General features: G+C 38.5%; 1 protein-coding gene across 1 annotated transcript in view; it reads right to left on the reverse strand.

The window, feature by feature from the left end:
- HECW2 (HECT, C2 and WW domain containing E3 ubiquitin protein ligase 2) overlaps window positions 1-20,501 on the reverse strand; it is a gene marked incomplete at both ends in the record, with an annotated part of 211,556 nt that overhangs the window by 108,827 nt on the left and 82,228 nt on the right. Inside the window, 7 exons of the mRNA XM_084247786.1 lie at window positions 2,556-2,651; window positions 3,649-5,013; window positions 5,449-5,549; window positions 7,355-7,497; window positions 9,749-9,918; window positions 14,966-15,041; window positions 19,320-19,414. Of these exons, the coding sequence (XP_084103912.1) occupies window positions 2,556-2,651; window positions 3,649-5,013; window positions 5,449-5,549; window positions 7,355-7,497; window positions 9,749-9,918; window positions 14,966-15,041; window positions 19,320-19,414 (2,046 nt within the window). The remainder of the gene's footprint in view (window positions 1-2,555; window positions 2,652-3,648; window positions 5,014-5,448; window positions 5,550-7,354; window positions 7,498-9,748; window positions 9,919-14,965; window positions 15,042-19,319; window positions 19,415-20,501) is intronic.

Consider the following 20,501-nt stretch of genomic DNA (forward strand, 5'->3'; position numbering starts at 1 on the left):
TATGTATGAAGATTTAAAGAATTTTAAATTCTGAAATAGCTGCACACTTTTCAAATCAATTTTCAATTTTTAAGAAAGACCTTTATAGATTAAAAAATCAATTTTTCCTCAAAACTTTTAAGTTTGAGAGAGTAAACACCTTAACCTTAAACATAGTAGAAACTCTAAATTATTTACATCTTTCAGATTCACTGTCTACTTTTAGGTCTTCATTCCGAAAGATGCTTTAATAAAGAAATTGCACAACCACCAAAAAAAAAAAAAAGGATAAATGTTCCCTTGTAATGTTCCAGTCCTACCCATTCAAGTCTACCGCATAAGTAATACACTAGCCCTAACAGTCTGGCAACAAGCCTGGATCTTATCAGAGTCCATTAATCTGGACAGTTTCATCCTGAATGGATTCCTATTCCTACCCTTTAGGCAAAAACACTTATTCAACAATTTCCTATTGTCTCCAGTACAGCAAAGGGTTAAGTCACAACCATATTGAAGCAAGTAAGACAAAAGTAAAATAACTTTCAGGAGGAGACTAGCTGACCATTCTTTTTTCCCTTATTTGAATGCTAAAAAAAAAAAATCAAGATTTGTCATGCTGGTAACATTCTAGAGGATTTCATCCCTGACCTGCTGCCAGCTGCCAGCACCATCAATCACCTCAGAATAAGATACAGCAAATTCTTAACACACTCATTGCAGATTCAAGTTCCAGCAGCTTCCCTGGAGGCTCTCTACAGTGCCAGCCACCTCCAAAGCCTGAAGCGTTCCTATTTTCTATGGATCATTAGAATATCTCTCAACCAGTGGTTGGAGTTACACAGTCAGGACACATGGTTTATGGCCTAAAGCAAGGGTAAGATTTTAGAAACAATTGGTAGATCATCATCACAGCTGAGCTGTCTTTGTATTGAGTCCAAGATTTTCTCCTGATCCAGAGATAGGAGGAATAAGACTGGAAGAAGAGGCTAAATAAAGAAGGAAAACTCTGCTTTACATACAAAGAGATCACACAGATGTTCACAGACTAAATTATAACATATGCATACTACCTCATGCTCCGCTGTCATGTGAAGTAGCACAGCAAGGGCACGATAGAATCGCCTTGAGTTTGTAAACCTTCAAAGAGTACTATAAGTTTGCTGGATGGTTTCCTCACTATATGTTAACACATGTATATTTTATAAGGTAAAATAACAACAACAGTAAGGAAAAAGCAAAGAAAGAATCAAGAATGGAGAGGGCTTCAGAGCCTAAGACATGAGGCTTCAGTGGTTTGTGCAGGTCTAGGGATAGTGACCCACACAGAGAGGAAAAGACACAGAGTCTCACACAGACATTTAGCAGAGTCAACCTGCCTGGGCCACGGGACAGAGGCTCACACTGTCACTGTGACCACCATCACTTCTCTTACAATTGAGGGATCTCCTGGGGGAGCAAACAACCTAGAAGAAGGGAAGAAAATTGAGCCTTCCAGCATGTGATTTCAAAATACAATACAATGAAGTTTCAGTAAAACCCCAAACCCTCTGACTTAAGGTATTGTTTGAGGCTAACAGCTAATACACCCCACTATAAGCCACCCCTCAGCTGCTAACCAAGCTTTCAGAATTTATATTTACTACCCACAAAATTATCCCTTCCCTTCTCTTCTCAAATTGGAATGCCTCGTAGAGAAGAGGGAATTTTTGAAATTCTGTCTTAACTTTCACTAGCATGGATCTTAAACAAGTTACTTAAGTTGTCTGGGCTTCAGTTTTGCCATCTATAAAATGAAAGAGTTAGATTAGCTTGTTTCTACCTATGGATCTATAAGTTACAGATAAAAACTGCTTGAACTACCTCACAAAACTGCCAGAAGAAAGTTTAAAGGGAAAGCATGGAAAAGAGTCTTGTAGATTGAAAAGCACTATAGAAGCTTAAGGTATTATAATTAAGAGTGTTCAAAGTATAATGCTGAGCCTTAAAATAATCCAGGCTGGTCATTTGTGAAATCTGTACACACCAACCAGGTGTCCCCTGCCTGAGTCTCATCTATGTAATGTAAATATCAGTATTGAATCAAATACATTGAAATATCATAAAGAATGATCATAATTTTAGCAGGAAAATACCTGTGTTTATTAAATACAATCCAGAGACCAAAGCTATGGTCTCTGGACCAATAAGAAGCAATTGAATGTGATCAGGGGGCTGCCACTTATCACACAGGGTGAGGCTTCTAAGAGACTGTACAAATCTGTCTACTAACTTAGTCATAATTTTTAAAAATTTCTGTCATACAAGCAATTATCTATAATATGTGGCTCTATTTCCCTGATTACAATATTCACTCCACAGGGATGACAGTATTTACTTTTCTCCCAGTTGCCCTTTCATTTGACAGAACAGTGCCAGAGAAGAGTTTGTAGTCATCAACTACTGCCAATATAGCATGTGGCAGCACCAGATCCTTTCCTGGGGGGCCAGGCATTCTTTTCTTAGGTTCCATGGAATAAGTGTGCCTATCATCCTACTAGCCTCTGAAGAAGGGGGCCTTTCAGTGAACAGGTGCTTACTTGGTGGGAGAGCCTCGTCCACCCTCTGGTACCGGCTGACGTCCTGACGCACTGAAGGCAGTGATCGCAAAGGCTGGTGGCCATTGGTTTGAGAACCTAGGATTAAAGGTAAAATGTTATTCAAGTATTGTTTCCCCTTCAGTGGCAAAACAGTCTTTTTAAAAGAACAAAACAAAAAAACACCTAATATAAATCCTGGGGCCAGCCTCTTTACTCTAGTCTCATTTCCCATATTATGATCCAGAAACAAAGAGAAGGGACAATGAATGATTATTGAGAGAGTCTTCTAGATTAGATGAGAAAGGTTCCTCCCGCCCCCACCCCCCACCTTTTCTCAACATGGCCTCTGTCCTGGTCGTGCATTGATAATTTAGGGTCACAACAGCCCCATGATAATAAAGAAAACATACATACACACACACACACACACAAGAAGGAGGAAGACAGAGATACTTTAGATAGAAAAGTAAGTTACAGAATAAGAAAATCGTTCCTACTTCTGAGTCTATGCTTTTTTCAGGCGTATGTAATTATCCTTAGATTTTCTGACGCATCTATAACAGAATATTTGAAGGAATCATTCTTCCAAGTCGCAGTCATTGAGACTTAATACAAATTTTGAGCAAATCTGCATCCTCAAGACACTAAAACAGCTTATTCTTCAAATGACAGAATGCATCGCCCAATTCAGTTGACATTTCTTATATTCCAGAAGGCAAAAAATACTACATTTGATGCAAAACACGTATTAACCTTGTGTGTTGATGGTTTTACAAGGAATGACTTAAGGTGTTCCTAATAGCCTCTGTAGGTTATACTAATGTTGAAGCTGCCAACCTGCTTGGTTTTGTATCTACAAGCCCAGGTCTCACCAGAGATTCATCATTTAACTTTGATGACTGCTATTTGTTTCTTGTTTCTGCAACAGAAGACTCGTTAAAATACCACCACCACCAAAATCCCCGTTGAGCACCAAGATGAAGATTTCAGATAAGGAACCTGTTGGGTAATTTACACTGAGAGACAGAACCACAAGATTTCCCTATGAGCAGGTATGCTTGAGCCAAAAGCCATGCACTCTTGTGCATCCTACCTCCAGTAGCGCCCTCTTCCTGGGCAGTGGCCCCTTCACAAGCCCCTTGGGCATCCCCAGCATCACCCTCTTCTTGGGGTTGACTCTCAGCATCAGTAGCAGTAGCAGCAGCAGCTCCCTCCAGGCTCCCCCTCCGTTGCCAGACCTCCCCCACCTCTTCCGGTTCAGGTAAAGCGGCAGATTCTGCCCCTGGCTCTGCCTCCTCTCCACTGGGCACCTGCACTACAGGTAGAGAGCCAGGAGTGCATATGGAATCCTGAGACCCTTCGGCAGGGTCACTGCTGGTGGGCTCTGCTGCACAGGCTCCTTCTTCCTCCTCCTGAGAAGAAAAGGCTGGGGTTTCAGGAAACCGCGCGCTCTCAAGAGACGAGCACCGTGTCTCCACTGAGGACAGCTGTGTGGTAACACTCTCATTGCAGGAGCTGTCAGCGCCTTCCAGGTCACTCTCTCCCTCAGGCCTAGTGCTGGCCTCACTCACACTCTCTGTCCTCGCAGGGTCACTCGGTTCTGTTTCAGAGGACACTTGGGAAGGTTCAGACCCTTGATCAAGGGACTCCGTCTCGCTGACGGCCCTTCGGCTTCCTCCTGATGTGTCCGAAGTCCCTGTGTCTGCCCCACTCGTGAGCTGATCTACCTCTTGAGAGCTACACAATTCAGTGCTGCCTTGGTCGGCAGTTGGTTGAGACTCTGGAACATTTTCACTTTCATCTGGCACTGGGGCTGAGGGTAAAGAGCTCTCTGCAAGCTCTGGAAGATTTTCTGGCTTATCCTCTAAGGAAGCAGCTCCGGTTGTGGAGGCTTCTTCAATCTCCACAGGGTTGTCTTCTGGCTTTGTCTGAGAAGTCAGGCTCCCATCATCAGCTCCTGATGCCCTGCTAAACATTATTAATCCTCCCTCCTCCTCCAAGGAAGATGTATAACCCAGGTCTTGCTGGAACTCATGGTCTTCTTCATCCGAATCAATATGAAGCATTGCATTGAGTCTCGTGTCAGTGGGAAAACTACTTCTTAGTTTCGGGGAGGCTCCCATGGACCTCTCCGAGCAGGAAGCTGCACCAGGCCTGGGATGGCCATTGTGTTCAAGAGCATCTAAATAATCATTGAGGGAGTCCTGACGTCCTCTGGGCGGCGAGGTCCTTGACGAAGTAGAGGTTAAGTCCTCTGTATCTATTTCCAGAGTAGAGCTAGTCCTGAAAGAATGCTTGGGGGTCCCATCGGCAGTACTTTCCTCAGAAACAGGTCCATTAGAACAAATGGGGCCATCATGATGTCCCCCTGGCATGTCCTCCTCATCAGAAGGGCTTCCGAGGTCTCCATTCACAGTATTGACTCCCAGTATTGTGCCAACAGCTTCTGGAGAAGCATCTGGAATAGAAAACAACATTAATCAAGACTAAGAAGTAACAACGAATGAACTTTCAATGTCCTGTTCTTTTGCCACCAATCAGTTCAAAGGATTCAGCCAGTCCATTCAGTATTAATGACTAGACTTGGTAGCTAAGATTTACCTTTCACTCGCCAACAAGTATATTGGTTGTCAGTTTGACATATGAAGTACATATGTTCATTAGGCTGAAAATTCTACAGTCCAGTTTCCAAATATGGGCATTAACCCAATATTTTTTGATAACAGGCTTTTCTGTCTACTTGGGAAAACTTCAGTAGGTTTTCCAAGCACGAATTTAACAGTTATTTTGTTTCTGGGACAGGACACAAATTCATTTCCATTCCAATGCAAACCAACAACTGAGGAAGATTTAACACATTTCCTAGTGCGATGAATTTATACAGACATCTCACCTTCATGCGCAGAAGACGTCACCTCCACTTTAAACTGGAGGTATCCACTCACATGATCAGCTGGGAGCCTTCTGCCAAGGTTGTAACTGAGCATTTGGTCACTGTTAAGAGGAGAAAAGTTTTTTTCATCCTTACTACACTGCTGTCAGCCTTAATCTTCACAGACATTCTCCCCACCCAAATCCTTATGGGGGTGTATGTCCCTTAAGACTTTCAAACTCTTAAGGAAACAAAAGACTCCAAGGCTTGTTATAGTTCACACAAATGAATACTTATAACTCAGAGGTAAGAGGAAATCTAGTTGTAAGGAAAATTACTAGTAAAAGTGGAAGATGCAATATACTTTCCAAAAGGGCACTGATTTGCTTTCTCACTGCTTAGGGAGAAAGGGCATTTTGAAGGTCATCAAGGAGCTGTGAAACGATTAATATTTTAGGTGTTTTTTGACTTGGAGGAAAAAGTCTAGGGCCTGGTTCCTAAGCACTTTGCAAGGCAGGAAGCTGGTAATAAAAGGGCAGGGGCAGGCAGGGATTAATCAGTTGCTGCTACACTCTGCAGAAGTGGAGCTAGAGGGTCAGGAGGGAGCAGCAGAACAGGATACCTCCTAACAGCTGCTCCAGCTGTGTGAAGTAGGGCTTTTTGCCTACAAAGTAAAGCTGGTGCTGCGGGCCCTCAATGTTGGACAATCTGGCTTTCCTTGCTTCTCAGGTGGCCTGTGCTCAGCTGATGAGTGCTTGAAGTTTTTGCAGCCAGGCCTAGAGGTGTGCTGGAGGGGAAGGAGACTGGGCCTGCCCAGTTTCTTCCCCACCTTGGCCCCAGGCTCAGGCTACCAGCCTCCTAAGGAGGAAGTTGTTCCTGTTTTTACTTCACTGTTTATTTATCAAAGCCAAATGCAATTACATCATTTCCTTGTATGCAAGTAACTTTCTTTCTGAACCTGATTTAAGGGAAATAACCAAAGAGCTAGTACCAAGCCTTGTCATCTCTGCTCTCACACTGCCCTCTAGTGGTAACTTCAAGGGACCCACAAGCCTCCACCCTGATTGCACCACTGCAAATTTACAAAACACGTGCTAATGTAAAACCCCAGTCCAGATTTCACAGGAAGAATTTCTGAAAATGAGATTATTTCCTCTGCCTTTTTTTGTTTTTTTCTAGAAATGACATTGTAATGATTTTTTTTTACTGATTGATGTTTTTAAACTGATGCTTCTCCCCCTCCCCCCAAATTAGTGCTTACTATGTGGGAGCACCAGTGTTAACTGAGTTTGCTGGCACTCATGAAAACTACATATGACTTTTATCAGGGATGGAGGCATATCCTGATTTCTTAACTACTTTATTCACAACTTACAAAAACCCATAGAAGGAAAGCAGGTATCAAATCACATTTTAAAGTTTTCTCGATGAGTAAAAAAATGCTCAGCAGTCACCTGAACAAGGATTTGGGAGCTCCACTGTCTTACCTCCTCACTCAAAGTTTTGTTTCACATGGCCCGGAAATAAGGTGGATTTTGCTTTTCAGGAATAACAAGTCCTGTGGGTGGGATTAATCCGGGTAAGGGAAGTGTTAACCTGATCCTTTAGGATCCTGGTCTAGGGAGAGGCTTTTATGCTCAGATTTCAATATATTCAAAAGCAAGTGAGCACTACTACGACACCTGATGCTGAACTGCTAATGGTGGGTGCATCTTGGAATAGCTAGATACTACGAAAAAAATAACACATAGTTAAAACCAAGTACTTTTTGTTGTGCACATCTTAATGTGCATACAGATATTGCTTTTAAACAAAGTATGTTAGCACTTCTTGTCAGTAAGAAAAGTCCTAGGACTACAAAGTGCCACTGTGTGTTGCTTTTCTATAAACTAATCTCAACGTGATCCCTAAGAGGGAGGCTGATTACCCAATGGCTTGTCGCTCCAGTAACCTCTGGACTGGGATGGTTAGTTTCCCCAGAAAACGCTTGATGATAGGACGGCTCTTGGCAAATTTGTCTTTAATTTCAATTTCTAAGACATCAGTAAGAAGTGCAAAGAAGGAATATTTCTGAAAACAAAAACAGATAATGCGTTTCAAAAGAAAGACAAATATGACATTAAATCATTTTATTAGTATAAAAAATGGCATCCCTTAAATCCTAATCATGCAATTCTCATTGCTAGGAATATCTAGTTATTGTCAATGTTTTATTCACTCAGAATCATTAACATTTACAATGATTAAAAAGGGGTAGTTAAGGACTTGTAGGACAAAGGAAAGCCCTTCAATCATCTAGCTCTTTCTGGTTCAACAGTTTTAGGAGATGTTATCAAATATTAAACTATGCACAATATAATTTTAGGACACTTAATATATTTTAATTCTTTGAAAATTAATATCTTGTTACAGGATGGTATAGAATTATCAAATGTATTTTACTAACAGCAATTTTAATTGTAATTGCACAGGATTTTAAAGTTAAACAATATAGCTTGAAACACTCCTTCATTTATGGGTCAAGTGTAAACATTTACAGAATACTGTGGTCTCCCTGGTAAGCATTAAGAAAGAATAATGTTTAAATGGAAATTACTTAATTTAAAATGCACACAGGGTTATTTCTTCAGGAGCAGAAAAATAAAAGTATGTGGTTAAGAGAGCTTCGCTATTTTGCTTAAAATGCTAGAGAAGAAAATTAGATTGGATATTAAGAATATAAAATAAAAGGTTTTATTAATTTACAAAGACTTCCAAATATATTACTGTCATTTTATCTTTACAAAGATAAAAATTTCTTTGAAACAATGAGGCTCTTGGAATGAGTAATGATGGAGCCAGGGATCATGTCACCGCTTCCCCAACAGTGGCCACACAGCCACATAATGTGAACAGTGCTAGCCAGAGTCACACTTAGGGGCCACTAAGTTCACTTAGTCATAGCTATTAAAAGTTCTCCAAATGGCCAAGGAGTCTGGTAATCTGCTCAATGGAAAAAGCACTTGCTTAGAATAAGACAGCTGAATATAAGCACAATTTCTGCCTTTCTGAATAGCACAGGTTACATCAATACTTTAAGCTTCAGCTTTTTAATCATCAAAATGGAGAGATGATAATCTTATCCCCTATTCCTTTTATCAGACTTCATGAGTAACTTGGTAAAGAAATTTATAAATATTAAATGTTAGGAAAATAAAGTTATTACTACTATGTGCTCCCAAGAGTTCACTGAAATAATGTTCAATTATGTGGCATGCCTGGAAGAGTTTGTTACTATTTTGGAGATCTTAAGTAGTTATTAAAACCAAGTATAAGAATACATTCATGATTTATCCTTTTAAATAAGCATACAATTTATCTGTGGGAGACATCATACTGTGATAACTCTCAAATAACCACACCTTTTCTCAATGGGCTTTGGGTTTCCTGAATTATCTGCCCCCACAATTAAAGGGGATCTAAGGTGATGCTAAGTACAGTGTAGCTCTGAGGACATCTAAAATACCATCAATACAATCTGGCTTCATTTAAGATGACAACTCCTTCCATGTTCCCTTAGCCAAAACCTAGAAATTCATGAAACATTTGTCAGAAATCATAGAGAAAGAAATTGCTCAAACTTGTATTAATATATGCTAGAACAAAATTTTAAGGGAAAGTAGGATCTGTGTTAGTGATCTTTCCTTCTGCCTCAGGCTTCAAGGCACTGTTGCTGACCATGCCTTTACTTTAAACTGTAAATTGTTCCATGAAAGTTTGCATTAATTTTTATTTTTTTAAGTTGCATTCAAATATTTATTTAATTTTTAAAGATTTGTTTTTATTTATGCATACAAGAACTGGGGTACAGGCCAGAGGTGCAGGGGTATGTGTGAGAGGACTCACCAGAGAGAGAGTGGGGAACAGAACAGGCAGATTGATTGAAATACACTGCTGAGGGGAGCAGCAGGCAAGTCAGGAGAAGTCTGCTGCACCCTGTGGGTAGCTCCCCGGTTGGGGATCGAACTCGTGCTATAGTGGCCGTGGACAGCCCCACAGGTTGAGTCTCAACCTCTTGTGCCACCAGGGAGGCCCCAAATATTTATTTTGATTACTGAGTCATTTGGCCCCACTTACATCATGCATCTGAGGTAAGTGCCTCACCAAAGACCTGGCCTTGGCTCGAAGGGAATAGTTCATAATCATTGAGCCCTCTTTCTAGCAGATGCCCTGGCACCCCAATCATTTTTGCCCACACTGTAAATACTCATTGATGCCTAGAGGAAAGAGGTGGACTTGGTTGGCTCACTGTAAAGTAGAAGACCCTAGAGGATCATCTTACCTCTCGGTGCCAAATTGGATTAGTGGTGTTACTGATGATAGTAGACCTTCTCTCCTGTCCATGGTGGGCACAGGTGGGGAAACTGCTCTTCTTCCCTGGCTGAATGGACATCTTAAGATAAGGGTCAGGATTGAAGAACATCCCTTTCTTTAGCCCAACTGCCCTAAGATCTTTAAGGAAGGAAAGAAAGAAGATAGACAGAAGGAGGAAAGAAGGGGAAAAGGGAGGGTGGAAGCAAAATGGGACAGAAGGAAGAAGGATTCATATATCCTCATTAGAACAAGCAGCTCAATGACAATTTGCTCTTAATTAATCACACAGGAAACTAAACATAAACCATTCAGTAAAACAGTAACAAAGTTATTCACACCACAGTTGCTTAGGGAAGGACAAATGAGTGATGTCCGGCAGGCTGCAAAAATGAAGCCAAATTTTTACCACCTCTGCACACAGCTAATCCAACTTTTCACAGGAACCATTTTGATTCTAACATGTGCATCTTTACCATCGTCCTCTATTTAGTTTGGCAATGAGCATTTCAGACAATATCTTAAGAGAAATCCTTAATAAACAGTTTTGTTTTAAAAGAAAACCATTATGTTCCTTCATGAAAGGAAACAAATCTCCTACATACATATATGAAATGCATTGAACTAAGTTTAGCTGGGGATGAAACTTAAGGCACATATTCAGTTCTACCACATATAAAATGCCAATGTACATTTCAAAAATGTCATGAATGTCCGGGGGAAAGGGAGAGCAGGAACATTTCTAAAATTTGAATGCTACCTGATACATTAAATAGTTGTAACTTAAGTAGCATAAATAGTTGGTGAATATTTTATAACTGATTTTAGATTCACAAGTTGTTGTTTCACACTCTTAGCTGCTAAAGGTTCTGGCTGAAGTTTGGCATATGAAGAGGTGAGTAACTAAAAATGGTTAGGCTAAGGGATATAAAAGTGTCAAGAAATAAAGCTGGATCCACTGGGTCCCTAACACCTTTCTGTGAATATCAGTTTGAACAATGTAAACCTGAGAAATAAGTGACCTTGAGAGTTTGTGGAAGGATAGACTGTTTCTGGGTACCTTTATTCAGCTATGATGAATCCGGTAAAGTAATGAAAAGTGGCTCAAATAGAAATTCTGTAGGTAGAATCCAAACCCATTGGGAATTTTGGATCACCCAGATAGGCTGTGGAATAAGCCCTTATAATGACCCTAAATTATATAAGATCACGAGTCGTCGTATTCAAGCCCATACTGAAAATAAAAATTCTTAGAAGGACAGAAATGGCATAGGGTTAATAATACCCTGTTCTCTAGGGAGCATTCCCTGGAGGAATTTCATCAGTGGCCAACAGGAACTTGTGAGCTAAATACGTGTGTTGAAAACAGAGCCAGACAGTCTAATGACATATACTAGAAGTAGAGGGAGGCATTTTAATATGTCAACAAAAATTGAAAGATTCAAGCAAGAGGACCTTATGTTAAGAACACTGCATAAAATATAATAAGATCTTTGATCTAAACATGAGTGGGAGAAAAGAAAGATGAGTAAAGAACTAGACGCTTTAGAGAGATTGTCGTATCTCATTAGCCTTATAGTCCCCATTCCTGGCTCTGATACTATATACATACATAAATATGCACTCATAATTAATACAACATTTGCATTTTACTACCAATTTTAAAATGCTACATGTTTCCATTTGGCTTTATTTAGCACAAAATAGGTTTGAGAGAAATATGCAATTTACATATTAATTTACTTGTCTTTCTTATGCTCCCTTTGAACTCAAAGACAGAAGTATGATATTTTTTAGGTATTAGATCATCTTCCGAAAAATACTATTTCTTTGTAGTAAATGAGGAGTAACACACACAGAAATGGCTGCCACGAGGTCTAACAGAGCTAAATGATTTATGCAAAGGAGTCCTTTGAACAAAAAGACCACCAGAAGTTTAAGCCAGGGTGATGAAAGAAGTCACACTGTTAGTAGATAACCCTGATACCAAACTCTCCCACAATGGGTTACTGAACAAATAAATCTTCATATTAGTATCATATGCTACCAATTATTTCTAATCTGATTATTCAGTTCCCTTGATGCACGTCACTGCTGCTCTTGCTTTTCTCATTTGTCTTTTATGTATTTCTTTACTCACAATTATCCATACCACCTAATAGACCAAAGGAGGATTCAAAATCAAAAAGATGTGACATGTTAAATATTTTGGTTTAAAGTCTAATTTGGAAAAAAAGATGTAAGACATTAACCAAAACACTTTTTATTTTGACTGTAGAATTCAATTATTATTGCTCCTACTTATCCATTGACAATGAAAAGAATAATATTTGCAGGCAGTTACTGCAGTATTTCAATAAATGTTCTTGGATAAATATTACCTACTGTCAATTTGCTGCAACCAGATTAATTTTGAAGAATTATCAGTGTAAAATTGCTTTCACCTTTTATAATTTTTAGCCATTTCTGTATATAATCTATAAATATCTCACTATATGTCAACAAATTTTAGGCAGCTAACCATGGTGTGTGTAAATAGAGGGTAGATATTGGGGAAAATTGAATTTAGAGAAGAAGCATTTGGGTGTAACGCAAAGCTTGTTTTCTACTTTTTAGGAAAATACCCTGGGATTTTTAACTTCTCCATGCTCATTCTCTCATGGTGAGTTAATTAACATCATCTCTGAAATCAAAATCAATATGTGCATGTCATATTTAGAATAATATTGATCACTTAAAAGCACAGGGAAATGCTTCTAAAGTCAGGAAATTATAGTACAATCAAACCATAAATTTTCTGACCTACAGAAGTTGGCTAATTGTCCCTTACCTATAAATGAAAGGCTTTTTTTCAGTACTGTAAAGGAAGCCAACCAAAATGTTTTCAGCAGACAGATGAAGGGGATGGGGATAAGGGGGCTCAGTACTACTATTACAACAAACAGTAGTAATTCTAAGTGCACTTCTAAAAATCTAGACATTATTAAAGTCTGAGCAAAACATACTTCTTGACCAAATTTGAACCATAAGCCACCACTTTACAACATCTGTGATTTACCATAGAACCAAGAAAAAAAAAGATTTTATAATGAGTAACCTGATCTAGAGGAAGGAGAGAACATGCTCGAACGTACAAGGATACCTGGAAGGCCATGACCACCAATGAGCCACTGTGCACACCTTTATCACCTGTGATAATAAGGTATCATGGAAAAGTTTACTTTTAAGATGAACCTTCTAACTCTCACTCTTGAGAATGTCTGTTTTCATTCATAACATATTTTTGCAGCCAGGAAAAGTCAATCTAACTTATATTTCATAAGCACTACCCCTAGTGAAAAATGAAAGCAAAACATCTTACAGAGACAGACCTCTCTTAGACTTTATTTTGCCTGCATTGCAAAATAGCTGTCTATTTTAAGTCTACATCAAACCAAAAAACTCCTGCACATTGAAAAAAAACTATCAATAAAACAAAAGACACCTTACCAATAAGGAGAAAATATTTGTACATCATACATCTGATGAAGGGCTGATATCCATTATCTTCAAAGAACACACACAATTCAAGGCCAAGAATACAGATAATAAAAAATGGGCAGAAGAACTAAATAGACCTTCTCTGAAGAAGACACACAGATGGCCATACAGGTACATGAAAAAATGTTCATCATCTCTTATCTTCAGGGAAAGCAAATCAAAATCATAATGAGATAGCACCTCAAATCTGTGAGAATGGTGTTTTCTCAAAATGTTAAAAATAGATCTACCATATCATCTAGCAATGATGATATGCTAGATATTCATGCCCCTAGGTATTCAACTTCTAGGTATATGAAGAAAGCAAATCAAGGGATAAATGCACTCATGTTCATTGTAGACTATTTACAACAACTAAGGTATGGATATAACCTAAGTGCCCAATGACAGATGAGTGGATAAAGAAGCTGTGGTATATAGACATAATGGACTACTACTTGGATATCAGAAAAGATAAACTCTTGTCATTTGGGACAACATAAACAGAACTGGTGGGGATTATGCTAAGTAAAATAAGTTAGGAGAAAGACAAATACTGTATGATTGCACTCATATTTGGACTATAAGGGAGCAAAACAACAGAACAGATAAAACTAAACCAGAACAAACCCTAGACACCTGAACTGTAGAATTGAGGCTACCAAAGGGGAAGGGGAAGTGGGGGGGGAAATAAAGAGGGAGAGAGGACTCAGTGGAGAATGGCAAAAGATAATGGGTGCTTTGGTAGTGGGTGTGGTGTAGTAACATATTTCTGACGAGGTATGAACCAATACTCCTAAATCCAATACAGTGTTATAAACCAGTGTTATTATCTCAATACAAAAATTTTAAAGCTGATTAGCATATATATAACTCTAAAAATTCCTTTAATTTATAACAAACATATATTTTAGAAATCCATTTCAAATGATTTTCTTAGCGTACTCTTGACTTTATGATTGTCAATTAATCTTTCAAATCAGTGACTTCCAAACATTTTTGACAGTGACCTATATATGAACTATATTTTACATTGTAACCCAGTACACACACATATATAGGTACATATATTTTTTGCGTGAAAAATTTCAGTTTGTATGAAGTGATGCTCTATGAAAAATGTATTTTTAGTTGCAAATTCTGATTTTCTTTGTTTTTTTTTAATTGTGGGTTTTAACTAAATCTTTTAAACCACAAGAGTTCCAAATCACACTATGAAATGTGTTTTAGCTGCATAATAAAAGCACAAGCAACTATATTTCACCAACCAGAAAAAAAATTTCTTAGCCACTTTCCATTTCTCCATAAAAATAGAAGTATCCTTTGCCTTTTTTCTCCTAGTCTCCAAATTTTTCCTTTCTCTAGATGAGGCCTGTGCAATTTGTTTTCAATAATAAAAGTTCAGAATAGGATTAGCATATGTTACTTTTTTTTTTTGAAACTATACATATAGCTTTTTGTTTGAGAAAACTTGGTCAAAGAAATTTCTGAGCTTATATCAATTATCAATTTTCTAATCTTATCATGGTAAGAAATTTACTTGAGTTTCCAGAAGTACTGCAAAAAAAAAAAAAAAAAAACCACGACAACAACCCTAGATCGTATATTATATATGCGAATCTGTAGAACACACATTCAAACTGGACATTATGTTTAAAGACATTCTTACCTGACAGTGTAAAACTAACAAGTTTCCGAGAATGCTGATTTCCTGAAGCACCTCCTTCCATGCCTTCTGCTCCCATCTGCAAGAAAAAACACGTACCTGTAGGTTCAAAGGAATTTGATGCTATTCAATCTTCCTAAGAAAGCACATACATTTGAAAATGCAATATTTGTATCAAACATTTGCTGTAGTATATGTCTTTTCATCTGCTAAAACTCTTAGAATTGATAAACAAACACGGATTCTCAAAGACCAGAGCAAGTATCATACCTAAATTTAATCTTTAGCCAAAACCAAACAAATAAGAGCTTCTAAATTCCTTGGGATATGAATTAAACTACTTTAGGTCATTTTATTTCTTTGATAAGAAAATAGTTGATACATGGTAATTGTACTTATACTACTATGTTAAAATATTCCCTTATTAAAAACCAAACATAAAATTCCTACAGATTTATTAGGAAGACTTAGATTAAACTAAATAGTTGATTTGTATCAGATGCATCCACATATATGTAAAATTACTCTCTCTTAACAAATGTTTCTGAGTGCCCCATGGCTATTCCATTGCCCTTATAGGTTCCTATTTACTGTGCTGAAGGTACATGGCACATACTATTGTAAGTAGCAATTACAGGCATTGGCAATGCTATTGTACTGATTATTGCATTGGAAAGCTTTTTCATAAAAGCTTTCATGTAAACTATATCTCACTTATAATTATAAATTATTGATAGAACACTTAATAGATCTAGGTTTCTCACAGTTCTATTCATGAAAGTCTACAAGAATGTAAGAGACAGAATGATGGCAAAATATATTTTGAATAGTTGGGAAGCAGAAACCACATTTTAATTGTAAAGTTTGTACTGAACCCTTCCGTCTTATCTTTGCAGCATTCCCCATACGCCTTTAAAAATTGTACATCAGCAGGGAAGAAAACTCACTAATCTAAGCAGAGAAGAGAAATTTCAAAATAATTTTATTTAGAGTTTGAAATATCAATTTTGACTTCCTTCTCTACTCTTTGAACATTTGTCAAGACTATTCTTTGGGAAAACTGCTTCCTGATTGTTTCACAAGTTATTCACTATATACTAGGGTGCCCTCTGTTTCCTTTATTTCATTCCATCCATAGAACCAACTCCTTGATGACAGTGCGTTGGTTCTCAACAAGGACATATGGTTTGCTCTGTGATTTTGTAACTCTCTTTACTTATCATGCCCAGGTCAACTGGAGCAGAGAAAGGAGCAAACTGACCAGGTAACTGATTGCTGTGGCTGTCTTGTCTGCTTCTACCACCCATGCTCTTGGGGTATAGTGGTGAAAATGACAGCTATGCAGACCATAACTGGGACAGATACTCAGCAACCTGCCTCTCTATACCCAGAACACAGCAGACATCTGATAAACCACAGTCTCCCCACAAATGGACCACATTGCCTAACAAGATGTACACCTCCAAAGTCACAGTGTCAGGTGTAAGCCTGCTAAATGGATATTCATGCAAAGGGAAGGAAATGAACGTGCTAAGGGAGTCAAATGAGATTGAAAAGACTCATAGTCTGTCTTTATTTAAAACCTGTTTCATTGCATGAAATGATGAAAACATAAAAGAAAATGATCTCAAATTGTCACTTTTAAAATACAATTCACTAACAAATGGCTAAAGAGAACACTTCTCACAGAATTTGCAGATAAAGTCTTTTGCCACAAATGTGGAAAAACACTCATCTGAAATAATTCTCAAAGAATTCAATTTTATTATTCATTACAATAAAGTCAGGAAAAAACAATCATTACCAATAGATAGAGGGATACCAGTGATAACAAACACATCTGCTCTCAATGTTTAGATAGAGGTTTTAAAATAAACTCAGTCTATAGATCCATTCCAGGAAAACCCAGAAGTAACACTGTCAACCAAGTGCTGAAACAATACAAGGTAGTGAGTGATGGCAACCTTAATCTGCCCCGAAACCAAAGGATTTCCTGTTCCAAGTGTCTGAGACACGTATCACTGTGTACTCTGATGAATGACAATGACGTCAAAGTATAAATGAGAGAGAAGGCACAATTTATTTTATCCTTGATTCACTGCAAAAGGCTATGGAAGAAAGGAGGCCATATGATTAGAGTGGCCATTCATTTCCTTCCCTATAGAGCTTTTCAGTTCCTTCTAGGTCTGTCTTTTACTGATGATGCACTAATCATACTCAATAGACTTTGTGAATTTCAATGTTGTTAATCAGTCACAAAAATTAAAGGCATGCCATATACCTAAGTGACCATCGTGTTGTTATAGAAACACCATGCTCACACCCACAGTGGGGGGTCCGTGTGGCAGAGTGTCTTAATTCTGGATACACACCAAACTGTCTCAACCTTGGTCAGAAATCTATTGACCACCCATTCCATTAGTCAGTCTTTGAACCAAAACATTATATTCTGACAGCGCTCTATCTATAAAGCTTTGAAGCTGCACTAAAACCTATCTGGAGCAAATTAATTATCTCCAAACTATCTGCTGGCTTTGACAGAGTGAGCTCAATACAAAATCAATGGAATGACATCCACATTCACCAGCTGTAAATTCCTGCTGCCTTTAATGATGTCTGGATTTGAAAATTGCTTCAATCCAGAAAATCATGTTTGAAAGCTATTATCTAATTTCACACTTTAATTTTCAAAGATTTTATTATTAACAGCGCCCACATTTCCATTTTTGTTATTTTTCTTTTTAGAATATTTACTAATTTTTTCTAATACTATTTTTTCCTTTCAGAATATTAACTAAAGTGTGTCTAGTGCTTACTATGTAATCAACAATTGTTATTCTGTTATTTTCAAAATCTTATATAGCAAATGTGGGCTATTTTCTTTTATATCCCATACTATGTTTGCTCCTGTGGGGATATAAACATAATTCAAGAGTGAACAGAGTTATTAGATGTTGAAGAGTTTACACAAACTGTACCTTGTACCAGAAATGCTCTTTCTCGCTTGTCTCTCTTTACTTCAGAAATGCCTACTAATCCTCTAGATTGTTTTACAACCATGTCTTCTTCAGGGAAGCATTTTAAGGCCTTCCTGATGAGAATCAATCCTACCAGGATGCAGTATCATAGCTCTATTTCACTGTCTCATAACAATTATCACTCAAATAAATATAATTTAACTTAATTGCTTTCTCACTCTCCCATCAAACCAAGGAGAGAAAGGGCTGTGTTTTCACTTACCACCACATCCCTAGTCATGGGCATACTGTCTGGCACTTAGCAGGTCCCCAACAAATATTCATTTGAATGAATAAATGAAAGCAAAAGACTGCTTGATTTGGGCATTAGTGGGTCTCGACAATTTCAAAATGCCACCTGCAGAGATTACTTTCTGTTTCTTGTCTAGTTCCCAAACAGCATACATCTATAAATATGCACACACACCAAATCCACAAACAGTGTTAATGAAGTTTCTATGTTGTGGGAGTCAGTATTTTTGCTACCTGATTTTTATTACTAACTAATAAAATCTACAATGATCAACACATATTAGACTCTAGGAATCTGTTGTAACTGTGTGAGTCTAACCACCCATGCACAGGGTCATGCCGGATGAGGCTGTTAGATTCTCAAATTAGTTGAGAGAGTGAAAAAACACAAAACTGTGAAAGTAACCCTGGGGAAAGTATCATGTTGGAAATGCACACACTTTCCTTCAAAAAATCCAACACAGCCAGTTTCCTCCAAAGTTAAATTAGGTATCTTTCTTCAATTAAGAACCTGGTGAAAAGGTTGGTGTCCACTGAGTGGTTATGTCACACTAAATATAGGTGCTTAGGCCCTAGAACCCAGCTTTGTACAGAGAGGGATCCGGAGCTAAGACCTCCTGAGAAGAACAGCAGATTTGTGATCCTCAACTCACACTCTCTCAGGGCATAAACTCTTTGAGTTGATTGACAGGGAAAATCACACACTATTTCAATTATTTTTCTCTTTTACCCACTGAACACATGCCAATTAAATTCACATAGGAGGCAAGGTGACTATTTCCTACCAACCATTCACCAAGACTAAGCTTCAAACACTTCTATGATGGGGTACTCATTAACTTGTCTCTTGAGTGGGCTTCCTGAAGAGCTGACTATATACAGAATGTTATTAATCAAATCTTATTTTCCACTGATTTGTTTTATGGATTCAGGTATGCCAGCCTTGTAAACTATTTCCTTTCCTAAAACTGCACCCACACATGTTTCCTTTTCCATTGTTTCCCACAACCCTGTCTGAGCTGCTCAGGCAAAAATAGAAATCAAGGCCCTGGGGACCTCTTGAGGAGATTGGAATGTGGGGCACTCACCATCACAGCAGGATTCTTCACGGTGATGCAGGGGGTTGTGGCTCGCAAGGCCCCACTGATGCCGTGGTAGTATTTAAAACAGATTTTTATCTCGGCTGCAAATTGATGGGAGAAAAACAGTTTAAACACTAAATCAAGACTTTGAGGAATCACTTGAGGAAATCTACCACCCCCGCCTCTCAGAAAACCCTCATGACTCTGAATAGTCCCTTCTTTTCCAATCAGAATTAACAAATCATATTTATCCCCATTTGGTTTTGATCCTTCTCTGAAGCTTTCTAAGACTAAGCAGCGATCCTAGAAAAATTATGCACAAAACCAACATACAAAATAAGGAGAGAGAAGAGATGAGAGTAAGACTGGCTAGCATTTATTGAGGACTCCATGATACACCAGACACGGTGCTATTGTTATAGGGCAGCCCCGATATTGAACGGGTTCTGGCTGTGGGTCCTCACCCGTGCGCTTAAAAGGGACTTATGAATACTCCACTACAGGCACACACAAAAGGTTAATAAAAGGCTTATTTACAAGGGAAAAGGAAATAAGGAAAATGTACACCTCAGGGAGAAAATAGGGAAATAAAGTCTTTAATGCGTCCTACCTGATCCGCTGACCTGGAAACCCAAAGTCACTCTCAGAGCTGGCCGGATGCTGCTAGCTGGCAGAGAGCCAAAATGGGGGAACCCCTCCAAAGCCCATATGTCTGGCTTTATAGCAACCTGGCTGCTTAACCCCACCCTCAGGTCCCAGCCACCTTCCCTTTGGTGGTGATGGGATTTGGAGTTCCCAGTGTCTTTGGCTTTGGCCTGGGGTGGGGGTGGAGTCCACAAAGCCTGTATGGAATTAGCATTAGGACATCCTTTTCCCCCTAATACTATGTCTCTGCTTCTGTTGCTATTGACTCCTCTCTTCAACCATGGAAGGCAAATCACAGATGAAGTGCTGAGGTTTGTCACAGGTCAAACAAACAGGAAATGACAGTCAGGTTTCAAACCCAATCTCACCAATTTTACAGCCTTTACTCCTCACTTCTCTGATATAGACAGACTGAAGTTTCAAGGGAAATAGGAAAAAAAGAAGTGTAACTGTTATAGGGCAGCCCCGACATCCTTTTCCCCCTAACATAACAAGGGAGAAATACAGTAGTGGACAGGAACAGGGCTAGGGATCTGTATTATT

The sequence above is a fragment of the Talpa europaea genome (assembly GCF_964194135.1).
Source record: "Talpa europaea genome assembly, chromosome: 1".
Classification (NCBI taxonomy): domain Eukaryota; kingdom Metazoa; phylum Chordata; class Mammalia; order Eulipotyphla; family Talpidae; genus Talpa; species Talpa europaea.